Below are 13325 nucleotides of genomic sequence, written 5' to 3'. Positions count from 1 at the left end.
ATTACCTTTACAAATGGTAGAGGCTGACCCTGCCCCTGCCATCAACATTCTTTCCATTCAGGTGTTACCTGAGTCGCCTTTAAATGCCAGGGATGTGGCTGCTGAATCAGCCACGGACCTCACACTCACTCGTGTATTGTCCTGGGTTTTGTCTGGATGGCCAGAGAGTTGTCCAGGTGCTGAGTTTCAGAGTTTCTGGCTTAAGAAACATGAGTTATCCACTTTTCAGGGTTGTCTGCTGTGGGGCAGCAGAGTTGTTATTCCTGCCTCAATGAGGCCTAGGGTCTTGGCTTCCCTTCATGAGGGCCATCCTGGCATTGTCAGAATGAAGGCGCTTGCGTGCAGCCATTTGTGGTGGCCAGGGTTAGACAGGGATATAGAGGCTCAGGTGCACGGATGCCACTTGTGTCAGCGCTCATGCCCGGAAATGCCTCAGGCTCCTGTACATAGATGGGAGGAAACACAGCCACCTTGGTCTAGGGTGCACATTGATTACGCTGGGCTCTTTCAGGGTCAATTCTTCTTGGTCCTTGTTGACAGCTATTCAAAGTGGCTTGAGGTTGTACCTGTCTCTTCAACCACTGCTGCCAAGACCATTCAAGTACTGAGGGGGATTTTTGCTGCACATGGGCTCCCTGATGTCCTGGTGTCTGACAATGGTCCTCAATTCACTTCTTTCGAGTTTCAAGCTTTCTTACAGGCCAACATGATTCGTCATGCCACCTCTGCACCATTCCACCCTTCCACCAATGGTATGGCTGAACAGATGGTCCGCATCACCAAGGATGCTTTAAAGAAACTGACCTACGGGGACTGGCACCACAGGTTGGCAGACTTTCTTCTTGCTTACCGCACCACACCTTCAACTTCCACTGGGAAGAGCCCAGCTGAACTCCATTGGGGGCGCAAACTGATCACCAAACTTGACAGGTTGCACCCGGATAGACTGCCTCCTAAGGTCACCCAACCCAGGGCACCGTGATATCTGCAAATGGGTGCCCCCATATGGACCCGGAACTACGGGCCTGGTCACTTGTGGGTTCCTGCCGTAGTATGCAAGGTTACTGGCCCTTTGTCATACGAGGTCTCCTTGGACGACGGTCGTGTCCTTCGGCAGCATATTGATCAGCTGTGTACGAGACTGGACTTACCCTCTGGAACTCCTGGGCTTTCTCCAGGGGGGGAGGGGGACCACTATGGGCAAAGGGAAGGGTGTTGGCAGCAGCCGGGGCCAAACGGAGAGGCCACAGACGGCCTGTTCCAAGGTTCCGCAAGTGTTCCAAACAGGAATTTAAGGGAACAAGAAATCACACAGGCACCAGTGCCTACTCCAGCCAGGGAGTCACCCAGAGGGCATACTCTTCATTCACAAATACCATCCAGCACTCCAGTCAGGGAAAATAACCGGGAGCATCCTAATAACCCAAACATTGCAAGAGAGCTGGCACATAAACAGTCAAGTTGGCCCAGTACTGCTACTGTTTCCAGAAGGAAGCCTTCACACAGGGAAGTGGTCGGAGAGGCAAATCCCAATTCTGGCACCTCCAGCATAGATTGGGGGGTAACTGAGTTTTGGGGCACTGCAGAAACCCCAGACGATCCCATTACGGGGCTTGGGAGTGAAGGGATGCGTTCCCTTGATAGGTCCATTGTGGGATTGGAAGGCTCTACAGAAATGCCAAACAGTGGCAGGCTTACAGAGGGGCCCGAGAGCCTACAGTTAGGCAGGTCAACCAGGTTCATGGGGGAGCAAAGTCCTGGTCTGACAAGCCCGGTGGGCAAGCAAGCAGACCAGGCAACGGGGCACAGTTCACGGGGACCACCAGGGTTTGAAAGAGGGGGCAGCACCACATCCTCCTCTGTACAAGAGGAAGTAGGGGATTCTCAGAATCTAAGGAGGTCACAGAGAGTAAAAAAATCTCCTAAGTATCTTGAGGACTTTGTAACCCTGTTGGCAAAGCAGAAAAAGTGAGAGGGTGCCTGCTGTTGTGGAAAATGGAAGTATGGGCATTGGGTATTAATCCCAGAATTACAGCCCAGTACCATTTGTGGTATGGGTATTGCACAGCTGCAATAGATGTGCAGGTTTGGGGCTGGCACACCACACTCGTGTTGAGGTCACGTATAACTATCTATATAGTTAATAAATCTCATCCGGGGGGGAAGGGGTGTTGTGTCCTGAGCCTGCAAAGACAGGCTCGGGATGTTGCAATGGTCCCAGGCAGTTGCAAGCTGCCCTGGACCAGACTGGCTGGCACCGGCTTCGCACGCATGCGCGAGGCTCGGAGCTCACTTAATTGTTACCATTCTGCCCGGGGACGTTGTTAAAAGGAGTCAGAGAGGCCTGCGAGCCTCAGAGCTGTATCGGAGAGTGTGAACTGTTGAATAAAGGCTGTTGTAATGAGCAGAATGCCTTCTCTTCATTCGCCGTTGATCCAAGGACTCAACACTATGGATCTGGTCTTATACTTGAGAAGGATTTATGAGAAAGTGCATAATAAATATGGTACACCTATCTTACATGCACGTTTTAAAATGAAATAAGCAAAATAAGCTTTCTCATCTCCCCCTCCCTCCCTCCCCCCCAATGGTTTCAGTTTTTGCATTAGAAAACAGTACTCTTCATTTAATTGAAGAAAACCATTTTCATAGGGCAGGCTAGTCAGTTTCAAAGTACATTTCAGTGTTTCAGGAGTGTTACAAAACCATCCCTTTACAGAAGAGCATGTGCCCATATGGGCACAGTTCCATGGAATCCCTGGGCCAAATGCTTTCCAGTTGCTCTTTTTGCAGGGAATATCAGATGACATTTATATGAATTTTTTAAAAAAAAACCTGGCAGAGGGTGTAATGCTTATTATTCCTTCTGTTCCTTCTTCTATTATTCCTTCTTTCCTTCTTCTATCCCACCAGGACTCCGATGTATCTACACAGGTTGCCCAATTCTGTGCCTTTATTTGTTTTAATGACTGAAGATTAGTGCCAATCTTGGTGATTAACACTGATATTTGGATTATTATTGTTATTGTTGCTGCTCATATCTATATATTTATCTGTTTCTATCTATCTGCTTTACATATTTGACAAATACTGCATTTTGTGGCTTAAAGACCATAGTAAAAGGTTCAATGATTGTCTTCAATGCTTCCAGCTATTAAATCTGCACTATTGCCAGACTTAAGTCAAATTTGCAACACCTATGCCACTGAACAAGTGGTAGTAAGAAACAGCCATAAGTTTGGCCAGCACACCATCCCTGTGGTCATGTAATCACAATTCAGTGGCTTGGCAACCTACATGGATTTCTGATCACTGCCTTGTGCCACAGTCAAGTGATTGTGATTTGTGACCTTCCTTGCTAGCTTCCGACAAGTAAAGTCCACTGAAGTCTTCCCAAATGTTTCTGGAAGTCAGGAACACATGAGGTCCTTGCTTAACGACCTATGCAATTTCCTCCTACTTTCCAGAACAGCTTGTTGTACTTGAAGTGTAGGGAAGTGTTAAAACCACAAAGGTGCTTTGTATGGATTCAGCAATTTTGGTTAACATCATGTCTATTGAAGCTAAATTCCATTTCTTATAATAAAGTCTCTGAATAAATGTACACAAGTGAACAAGAAAGTGCAGATACTTGACATTATTTACAACTTAATTCACAATGCCCAAGGGATTTTCCTGTTTAATGGCTGAAGAATGACCTCTACTTCATTAATCTTCTATTCAATTCTCATAGCAAAAGCATCTCAGGAAGGAAATGTTTGTATAGAATGACAACAGGAAAATGCAGAAAGTGCCTTTGGATTTTTAGCTTCGGTGATCTGCTCCAGCCTCCTATGAAGGGGAGCAAGAACGTTAGAAAGTCCTTTCTAAAACCAGACTTGTTTCCAAAATAAATACATTTGTGAATCAATGATAGTGAGTCTTGCATTGAGATTTAAGTACTGTCGACTGAGCAGGAGAGTTCCAGAAACCAATTTGAGACCCCCCCCCCCAAAAAAGATGGTGATCTGACTGCACTAGCTGTTCCTTTGCTGAATAGTGACTGGTATTTGCCACCTGTAACTAAAGCATTATAGATTATATGTATCATATGCACTGTTGGGCATAGGCAGAAAGGTACACCAGGATTAGTAGATGCACCTGGTCAATATAAATCAGGGCAGTTAGTGACTAACACAGTGTTTCCCAACCTTGGTGATTTCTAGGTTCATGGACTTCAGGTTCATGGACTCCAGACCTTTCATTCATTAGCCATGTGAATGAAAGTGGAATTCTGGGCCTGGGAATGGCCAATGTTAGGATACAATGGACTAACACAATGGCCTGCATGGAGTTTTTGGCCACTGTCATGAGTCTGGATCTCTCATACACACTGTTTGAAAAGTTTGAATTTGTAATTTGATGTCAATCAAATCTGGAGGAGTAGATTTGCCAAAATTGCCTATAGATATATTGAAAATCAACTGGGACATGAAGAATCCTTTCTAGTTTTGTTACATAAATTCCAAAGATTGAATCACAAACTGTTATTCAATCACATCCCACTCCCCGGCCCAAAAGTTGTTTAATTTTGGCAGCAATAGATGCACAATCAGAAGGAAAAATAAGTCTGATTTTGAAAACTTATCTTACCCAACCAACATAGGACCAAAATCAAGATAACTAAGAAGTTGTTTGCTGCCCATTTGCTTAAATAAAAGAAACAAGTGTAGGATGTTCATGATACTCAGAGCATGGAGGAAGCATGTAGAAAGCTGGATAAGGAGACAGAAGTCCAGTTAAGTCTGGCAGCTGTGTATAGATGGTAGTTTCTGAGCAAAATGGAGGCTCTTTTATGAGTGATAGCTTAGTTGAGAGCAAGGCCTACTTGTAAGGAAGTCAAGGGAGGAAGGAAAAACCAATAGAAGAGAATATTTGTAGCTCAAGATTGAACTGTGAGGCCCTTGTTGCTCTCTGAGCTTGGATGTTTGCTAGCGGTGATGATGTTACCTTGTTTGGTAATGAAACATCTGCAAGAAAACAATGAAGCTCATGGTGAGGAAGGAAAAATGTTTGGCTTAAAAAAAGAAAGGAGAACCAAAGTTAATTAAGAAGGTTCTTATTGCTCAGAAAAGGTATAGCAGGAGCAACATCTCTCTCCCCCTAAGGATTCACCATTTATTCTTATTTCTATCATGTGACTTTTACCCCTCCATTATTTTTATCAATCATCTTTGTTATAAGGAAGATGATGCTTTCTACCTGTTAATTTACAGCGACCTTTCATTCACAAATGTTTTTCAACACATTCTTCAGTGCAGTATATATTATGCCTAAGTGAGAAAGTTAAATAGGAAAAGTAGAGGAGAAAAAGGTCTATCAAAAGTGTCATCTCTCTTTCCTTTGGTATCCCTATGCAAATTGTATCACTCTGGAAAAAAAGAAATCCAGACATTATTTGATTTTTAAGGCAATGTTTTTTTAAATGGGGGTACAAAAAAAGGTGATTTTGAATGAAAAGCACCTGATTTCACAGAAACTCTAGCAAAATGTGACCGTTTAATGTGCAACATTTGAATAAAATTGCTTTTCATGAATTTCATCCCACAACATTCACAAACATCTCTAGCTTAAAATATAACGTGAAAGAGAAATAAAGAAAAACCTAGATTACATTATTTAAATGTTCTGTAAGTCACCCTGGGAAAACTGTTGATTTAAAGGGTGGCAAAAAATTCATTAGGAAATAAATTAATTAATCAAGTTTATAACTAAATTAGTTTGTTTATATGTGTACTGTATTTTTCTTAAATTGTAATCAAACGTTCTGGAGTCCTGACAGAAATTAGGCACATAAAGCTTACATTTTCTAAATAATAATCCAGTTGTTGGTAATAGAGAAGAATCAAGAAAAATATTGCACACATCTGGATATGGTTGGGCAAATGCAGAAAGAATTTAACATCCAGGCAAGTGAAAGAGCCAAAGGTTAAGGCATCACTCTGGTTTCAAGTTCTATGGATGTTAGAAAGGGATGAACTTGGAAGAGGGGAGGCCTATGTCCACCAAGACAATACATCTTGAGCGCTTATTGGGTGTGAGGGGAAGGTCAAAGTAGTCCTGCTAATGAAATGAATGGGAATTAAGCTCCTGTACTATTTTCTTGTTAAGGCCAAGGCCTGTTAAAAGATTCACGTGGAGAATTCTGAAACTCAAAGTTATGGACAAGAGGATTTTCCCAACAAAACATTTAAGGACTGCCTTAAGGCAAGTGTTGTATCCTGAGCCTGCAAAGGCAGGCTTGGGACGTTGCAATGGTCCCGGGCAGTTGCAAGCTGCCCGGGACCAGACTGGCTGGCACCAGCGCTCATGCGCGAGGCGCGCAGCGTGCCTAAATGTTGCTTTTTGGCCCGGGGATCGTCTTTAAGAGAGGCTGAGAGGTTTGTTCTGCTCAGAGTTGTAACGGGGCTACTGAAGATCAATAAAGAGTTCCTGAAACCACAGAATGTCTTGCGCCGTCATTGCCATTAACCGAGGACTCAACACTGGCGACGAGGATGGGATTGCCTTACAATTACACAAAGAATTGTAAGCTTACCCTGGAGTCCTGAGACAGCGAGGAAACGGCGTTAAATTCAGCAAATGCCTGCCAATACAGCTTCGTTGGAGGTAAGCTGGCTGATAGACCCTTCCTGCTTTACTGAAGATGGCAAAGATAGGGAAACTTTCTGAGTTTGATGTTACACATCCAGAAAGATGGGAATCTTATGTGGCCCGAGCAGAAAATTATTTCAGAGTAAATCAAGTGAGAAAAGATGGCTTAAAGGCCGCGACCCTGCTGTGTGTTTGTGGTCAAGATGCATTTGAAATTGCTGAAAATTTAGTAGCCCCTGCACCTCTTGAATCTGTTACCTACACAGATTTAAAGAAATTATTAAAAGAGCATTTTCAGCCCAAGTTGTCTGTTATTGCATGGAGACATACTTTTGAACAGAGGGATCAACGGGCTGGTAAATCAGCTAAAGAGTACATTGCTGCATTAAGAAGAGCAGCTAAGCATTGTGAGTTTAAAGACTTAGAGGAAAGGCTGAGAGACAGATTTGTATGTGGGCTGAGAAACAGAGATGTGCAGCAAAGACTTTTTGCTAAAGAGGACATATTGTTCCAAGATGCCTTGAGAGAGGTTACTGCAGAAGAGGCAGCAAGTGGGGCAATCAAGAATATGAGGCCTATCAGAAGTACTCCAGAAGCTGTTTTCGTGCACCATGAGGGATTCCAAGGAAGCTCGGAAGAGGAGCCTGATGAAGAAGTAGATCATTTCTACCCAACCAAAGAAGAGAAGCAGAAGGAAGGCAAAGAAAAGTCTTCAGCTGTACCCAAGTGCTTCGGGTGTGGAGGTTGCCACAAGAGGACCAACTGCAAGTTCCGTTCTGCAATCTGTAGAGCATGTGGGAAGCAAGGCCACATAGCAGCTGTGTGTCTGGGCCGTCAGAAGGTACAACCCCGAGAAGAATTGCGCCTGAAAGGTACCAGGGTCCCCAGCCAAAACAGAGTGGGTTTCTGTGCTTCATGAAGAAGCATTTATAGGACAGGTACACACAAGCCACTCAAAAAGAAACTGTCACTTAAGGTGAAGTTGCAAGGGGTTCCATTGGTCATGGAACTAGACACTGGGTCTTCACTTTCAATCATTTCCATTCACACATTCAGAAAGATTTGTTCTGGTAGTGGTTTTCAGGCCAAGCTTAGGCCATCTAATATAGTGCTAACAGACTTTCAAAACTCCAAAGTGTGTGTTAAGGGGGAGGCCACCCTTAACGTACAGTATAAGGATTTTGAAGATCCATTAGATGTATTGATAGTGGGGGGTGAGCGCACGAGTCTCATAGGACTCGATTGGTTTGAGGCCTTGGGAATACAAGTTACAGGGCTCAATAACTTGCAAACAGTAGATCTACAGGAAGTCTGCAAAGAATTTGCAGATGTTTTCAGCCCACAGCTGGGCACATACAAAGGGCCCCCAGTGTCCTTGAAATTGGACCCCACTGTCACTCCTATCAGAGTAAAAGCAAGAAGGGTACCTTTTGCTTTAAAAGGGAAAATTGATGCTGAATTGGACAAATTGATTCAGCAAGGAGTCTTAGAACCTGTTGACTCCAGTCCTTGGGAAACTCCCATAGTCACGCCTCTTAAGGCTAATGGGGACATCCGCATCTGTGCAGATTACAAATGCACTCTAAATAAGGCATTGCAACAACATACCTATCCTGTACCTGTAGTCAGCCATGTTCTGGCCTCCCTCAAGGGGGGGCGTGTTTTTGCAAAGCTTGACTTAGCACAGGCTTATCAACAGTTACCTGTTGATGAAGCTGCTGCTGTAGCACAAACCATTGTAACTCATAGGGGAGCATTCAAAGTCAAGAGACTACAATTTGGAGTAAACGTGGCTCCTGGAATTTTCCAAAGTGTAATGGAAAATACTTGAGGGGTATACCAGGGGTTTGCCCCTATTTTGATGATGTCTTAATTGCAGGAGACTCCACCCAAAATTTAGCTGAGAGATTGAGGGCTGTCCTGCTGCGGTTCTGGAAAACAGGCCTCAAGCTTAAAAAGGACAAATGTAAAATTGGGGTGCCTTCTACAGATTTTCTAGGATTCAAAATTGATGCCAATGGGATTCATCCTGCTGAGTCCAAGCTAAAAGCTATCATGCAAGCTCCTAGGCCTAAGTCCAAAGCTGAACTACAAGTTTTTCTGGGCCTCTTGAATTTTTATAATTCATTCATTCCTAATAAGGCTAATGTAGCTGAACCACTTCATAGGCTTCTGGACAAACAGGCAGTGTGGCAATGGTCACAAGCACATGAAGCAAGCTTCAATGAGTTTAAGGCCTTGCTAACATACAACAATGTGCTTGCACATTTTAATGAAACTCTTCCTGTGTGCATCGCTTGTGATGCTTCTCCTTATGGAGTAGGAGCAGTACTCAGCCACCTCAGACCAGATGGAACTCAGGTTCCTGTTGCATATTACTCCAGAACCTTGTCTGCTGCTGAAAGAAACTACGCCCAGATAGATAGGGAGGCCTTAGCTGTTGTTGCTGGAATTAAAAAATTCCATGATTTTTTATATGGCAGACATTTCACGGTCCACACTGACCATAAGCCTTTGTTGAGGTTGTTTACCACTAACAAACAGACCCCCCCACATCATCTCCCCCAGGATGCTCAGATGGTCAATATTCCTGTCAGCCTATGACTTTTCTTTAATTCACAAACTTGGCAAAGAAATGGGCCAAGCTGATGGCCTCAGTAGATTACCCTTACAAGTAGTAGAGGCTGATCCTGCCCCGGCAATCAACATCCTTTCAATTCAGGCACTGCCTGAATCACCTCTAAACGCCAGGGATGTGGCTGCTGAATCAGCCACAGATCTCACACTCTCTTGTGTCTTATCCTGGGTTTTGTCTGGATGGCCAGAGAGTTGTCCAGGCACTGAGTTTCAGAGTTTCTGGCTGAAAAGGAACGAGTTATCCACTTTTCAGGGTTGTCTGCTGGGGGCAGCAGAGTTGTCATTCCTACCTCAATGAGGTCTAGAGTCTTAGGTTCCCTTCACGAGGGTCATCCTGGCATTGTACGAATGAAGGCGCTTGTGCGCAGCCATTTGTAGTGGCCTGGGTTAGACAAGGAAATTGAGGCTAAGGTGCACGCTTGCCACCTTTGTCAGCGGTCACGCCCAGAAATGCCTCAGGCTCCTGTGCATAGATGGGAAGAAACACAGTCTCCATGGTCTAGGGTGCACATCGATTATGCTGGGCCCTTTCAGGGTCAATTCTTCTTGGTCCTGGTTGATAGCTATTCAAAATGGCTTGAGGTTGTACCTGTCTCTTCCACCACCACTGCAAAAACTATCCAAGTACTGAGGGGGGGTTTTGCTGCACATGGGCTTCCGGATGTTTTGGTGTGTGACAATGGCCCTCAATTCACTTCTTCCGAATTCCAAGCTTTCTTACAGGCCAACATGATTTGTCACGCCACCTCTGCGCCCTTCCACCCTTCCACCAATGGGATGGCTGAACGGATGGTCCGCATCACCAAGGATGCTTTAAAGAAACTGACCTATGCGGACTGGCATCACAGATTGGCTGATTTTCTCCTTGCTTACCGCACTACACCTTCCACTTCTACGGGGAGAAGCCCAGCTGAAGTTCGCTGGGGGCGCAAACTGACTACTAAACTTGACCAGTTACACCTGGACAGACTGCCTCCTAGGGGTACACAACCCAGGGCACCGAGGCAATTGCAAGTGGGTGCCCCAGTATGGACCCGTAATTACGGGCCAGGTCACTTGTGGGTTCCTGCTCTAGTTTGCAAGGTTACAGGTCCTTTGTCCTACGAGGTCTCCTTGGATGACGGTCGTATCCTGCGACGGCATATCGACCAGCTGCGTACAAGACTGGACTTACCTTCAGAGACTCCTGGTTCTTTTCCAGGGGCGAGGGGGACCCCTATGGGCAAAGGGAAGGGTGTTGGCAGCAGCCAGGCACCAACAGAGAGGCCACAGACGGCCTATCACAAGATTCCGCGAGTGTTCCAAACAGGAATTCAGGGGAACCAGCTAGCACACATGCTACAGTGCATACTCCAGCCAGGGAGTCACCCCGGGGGCATAATCATTACACACTTACACCTTTCAGCACTCCAGTCAGGGAGAATAACCGGGAGCATCCTAATAACCCAAACATTGCAAGAGAGCTGGCACACAATCAACGCAATTGGCCCAACATCGCCACCGTCCCCAGAAAAGGACACTTCCACAGGGAAGTGATAGAAGGGCCAAATCCAGATCCTGAACCCTCTCATTCAACGGAGGGGGCAATAGTACTGAAATTACAGACAGTCCTACTATGGAACTGGGGAGTGGAGGAAGGCAGCCTCATGCTAGGTCCAGTGTGGGCTTGAGAGGCTCTTCAGAGTTGCCCAACAGTGGCAGCCTTCTAGAGGGGCCAGAACGCCTGCAACTAGGCAGGTCAACCAGGTTAGGGAGAGAACAAAGTCCTGGTCTGACGAACCCGGTGGTCAAGTAAGCAGGCCAGGCAACGGGGCATGGTCCATGGGGGCCACCAGGGTCTGAGAAAGGGGGTGAACCTATAGCCTCCTCTGGACAAGGTGTACCTGGGAATTATAAGAGCCTACAAAGATCACAGAGCGATAAGAGGTTTCCCAAATATCTTGAAGATTTTATAACTCTGCTGGCCAAGCAGAAACAGTAAGAGGGTGTTTCTGTGGAAACCGGAAAAGGGGACACTGAGGAATTAATCTCCAGAACAATAGCATGGTACCATTGAGCAAGGGTGGACACACCACGCTCGTGTTGAGGTCGCGTGTAATTATTCATGTAGTCATAGCCAGGGGGGGAAGGGGTGTTGTGTCCTGAGCCTGCAAAGGCAGGCTCGGGACGTTGCAATGGTCCCGGGCAGTTGCAAGCTGCCTGGGACCAGACTGGCTGGCGCAGCGCTCGCGCGCCTAAATGTTGCTTTTTGGCCCGGAGATCATCTTTAAGAGAGGCTGAGAGGTTTGTTCTGCTCAGAGTTGTAACGGGGCTACTGAAGACCAATAAAGAGTTCCTGAAACCACAGAATGTCTTGCGCCGTCATTGCCATTAACCGAGGACTCAACAGCAAGGATTATGGGAAGCATGTTTTTATTTCACTAATTTTGCCCAGACACACCCAGATGTCTGCTTCTACATTGAACATGGGGACTGTCCTTACAGTAGGCAAAGCTGGATGTTTCTCCTCACCAGAAATCTCTTATAAATAACAAATACCAAGCCTCTATTCAAAACATGAAAGCTCAGAGGTACTCACCCTGCAAACTGGGCATTGCCAGTGGCTACTGCTGTCTCTAAGCCTGAACTCATCAGATAAACACTTGGAATGATACACCCGAAAACACAGGTCACATGTCAACACCTCTCCAGGCTTATGGCATTCAAAACAATACCAGTCATGAGTTTCTGTCTCCCAGTCCTACAAAAAATACAAAATAATTTGATAGAACAGTCTGTCAATATCTGAAACAGCCATGAATTTTTTAAAAAAGCACATTTCTTGAAGTCTAGCAATGGTTAGGCATTTTAAAATATGGCACCTCTTTCATGGATTATACCTTTTGTTTTGTTTTGAAATTCCGCTTATAAGCTTGATAATTGGTATCTGAAAGTGCTTTGCTTTTAGTTTCTAATCAATGCCGAGGCTTAAAATCATGGAATGAGTGTGTCTGATTAACAGCTTGAACACTCTTGTGTCATGTTCCCAAAAATGGTTTCTTTTCAAGATAAATTTTGAATTTCAATGAAGCCCCAATTATCTTTACATTATTAAATGAAGGCAATGGAACTCCTTCCTCTGCTTTAGGCAAATAAATTGTGATACAGGTAGTCCTCTACTTACGACCACAATTGAGCCCAAAATTTCTGTTGTTAAGTGAAACATTTGTTAAGTAAGTTTTGTCCATTTTACAACCTTTCTTGCCACAGTTGTTAAGTGAATCGCTGCAGTTGTTTAGTTAATAACACAGTTGCTAAGTGAACTTGGCTTCCCCATTGATTTTGCTTGTCAGAAGATGACAAAAGGTGATCACATGACCCCAGAACACTGCAACCGTCATAAATGTGAGTCAGTTGCCAGTGGCCAAGAATTTTGATCACATGACCACGGGAATACTGCAATGGTTGTAAGTGTGAAAAACAGTCATAAATCACTTTTTTCAATGCCTTTGTAACTTCGAACGGTCACTAAATGAACTGCTGTAAGTCAAGGACTACCTGTATTCAACCATTTGCTATTCTAGCGGTCCTCTCCCAAGTCTAACTTTTTTTTTTCTCCTGAAAAGGCAAAATCACCCTCCAGACGTGGAATTCTAAGGAACACAGGGAACTTCATCAGGTGGTCATCAGATGCAGTTTTGGAAACCGGTACCCCTTTTCCTAGAGGATTCTTTTGTTTTTTGAGTGGGAAGCACACAGAAGTTGTCACTGCTATTCCACACACCAATTTGTCACGGCAGCTGTGATGCTTCTCCTGAATGCATTGGTTTATAAGTTCATTCTACAGTGGACATTCTCTGACTAGACAGAAGAAAGCTTTAAAAAGGTGGCAAGAGCTGCTGAGGTCACAGTAATATGACAAAGTCCAAAGCAGTGCACATTTTATTATTTGTCCCTTTTCCTCTCTCTGAACCCCCATGATTCCTCCACTCTATTTATTTCTATAAGCACTTGCAAAGTGCTGTATCATCTGCAAAGGTATGCTGAACACATATAAAAGAAAAGTCCGTCTTCTG

At 44.8% G+C, this 13325-nt stretch overlaps 1 protein-coding gene across 2 annotated transcripts in view; it reads right to left on the bottom strand.

Annotated features, from left to right (window-relative positions):
* LOC120310304 (zinc finger MYND domain-containing protein 11-like) overlaps positions 1-13325 on the bottom strand; it is a 103314-nt gene that overhangs the window by 37315 nt on the left and 52674 nt on the right. For both annotated transcript variants that reach the window (XM_039348583.1, XM_039348586.1), the window contains exon 4: positions 11849-12010. In XM_039348583.1, coding sequence (XP_039204517.1) covers positions 11849-12010 — 162 coding nt within the window. The remainder of the gene's footprint in view (positions 1-11848; positions 12011-13325) is intronic.

Source organism: Crotalus tigris, unplaced genomic scaffold (genome assembly GCF_016545835.1).
Source record: "Crotalus tigris isolate CLP2741 ecotype Arizona unplaced genomic scaffold, ASM1654583v1 scf7180000018163.1057043, whole genome shotgun sequence".
Lineage (NCBI taxonomy): Eukaryota > Metazoa > Chordata > Lepidosauria > Squamata > Viperidae > Crotalus > Crotalus tigris.
Note: the sequence above shows the minus strand (reverse complement) of the source record. Positions and strands in the feature narration are given on the sequence as shown.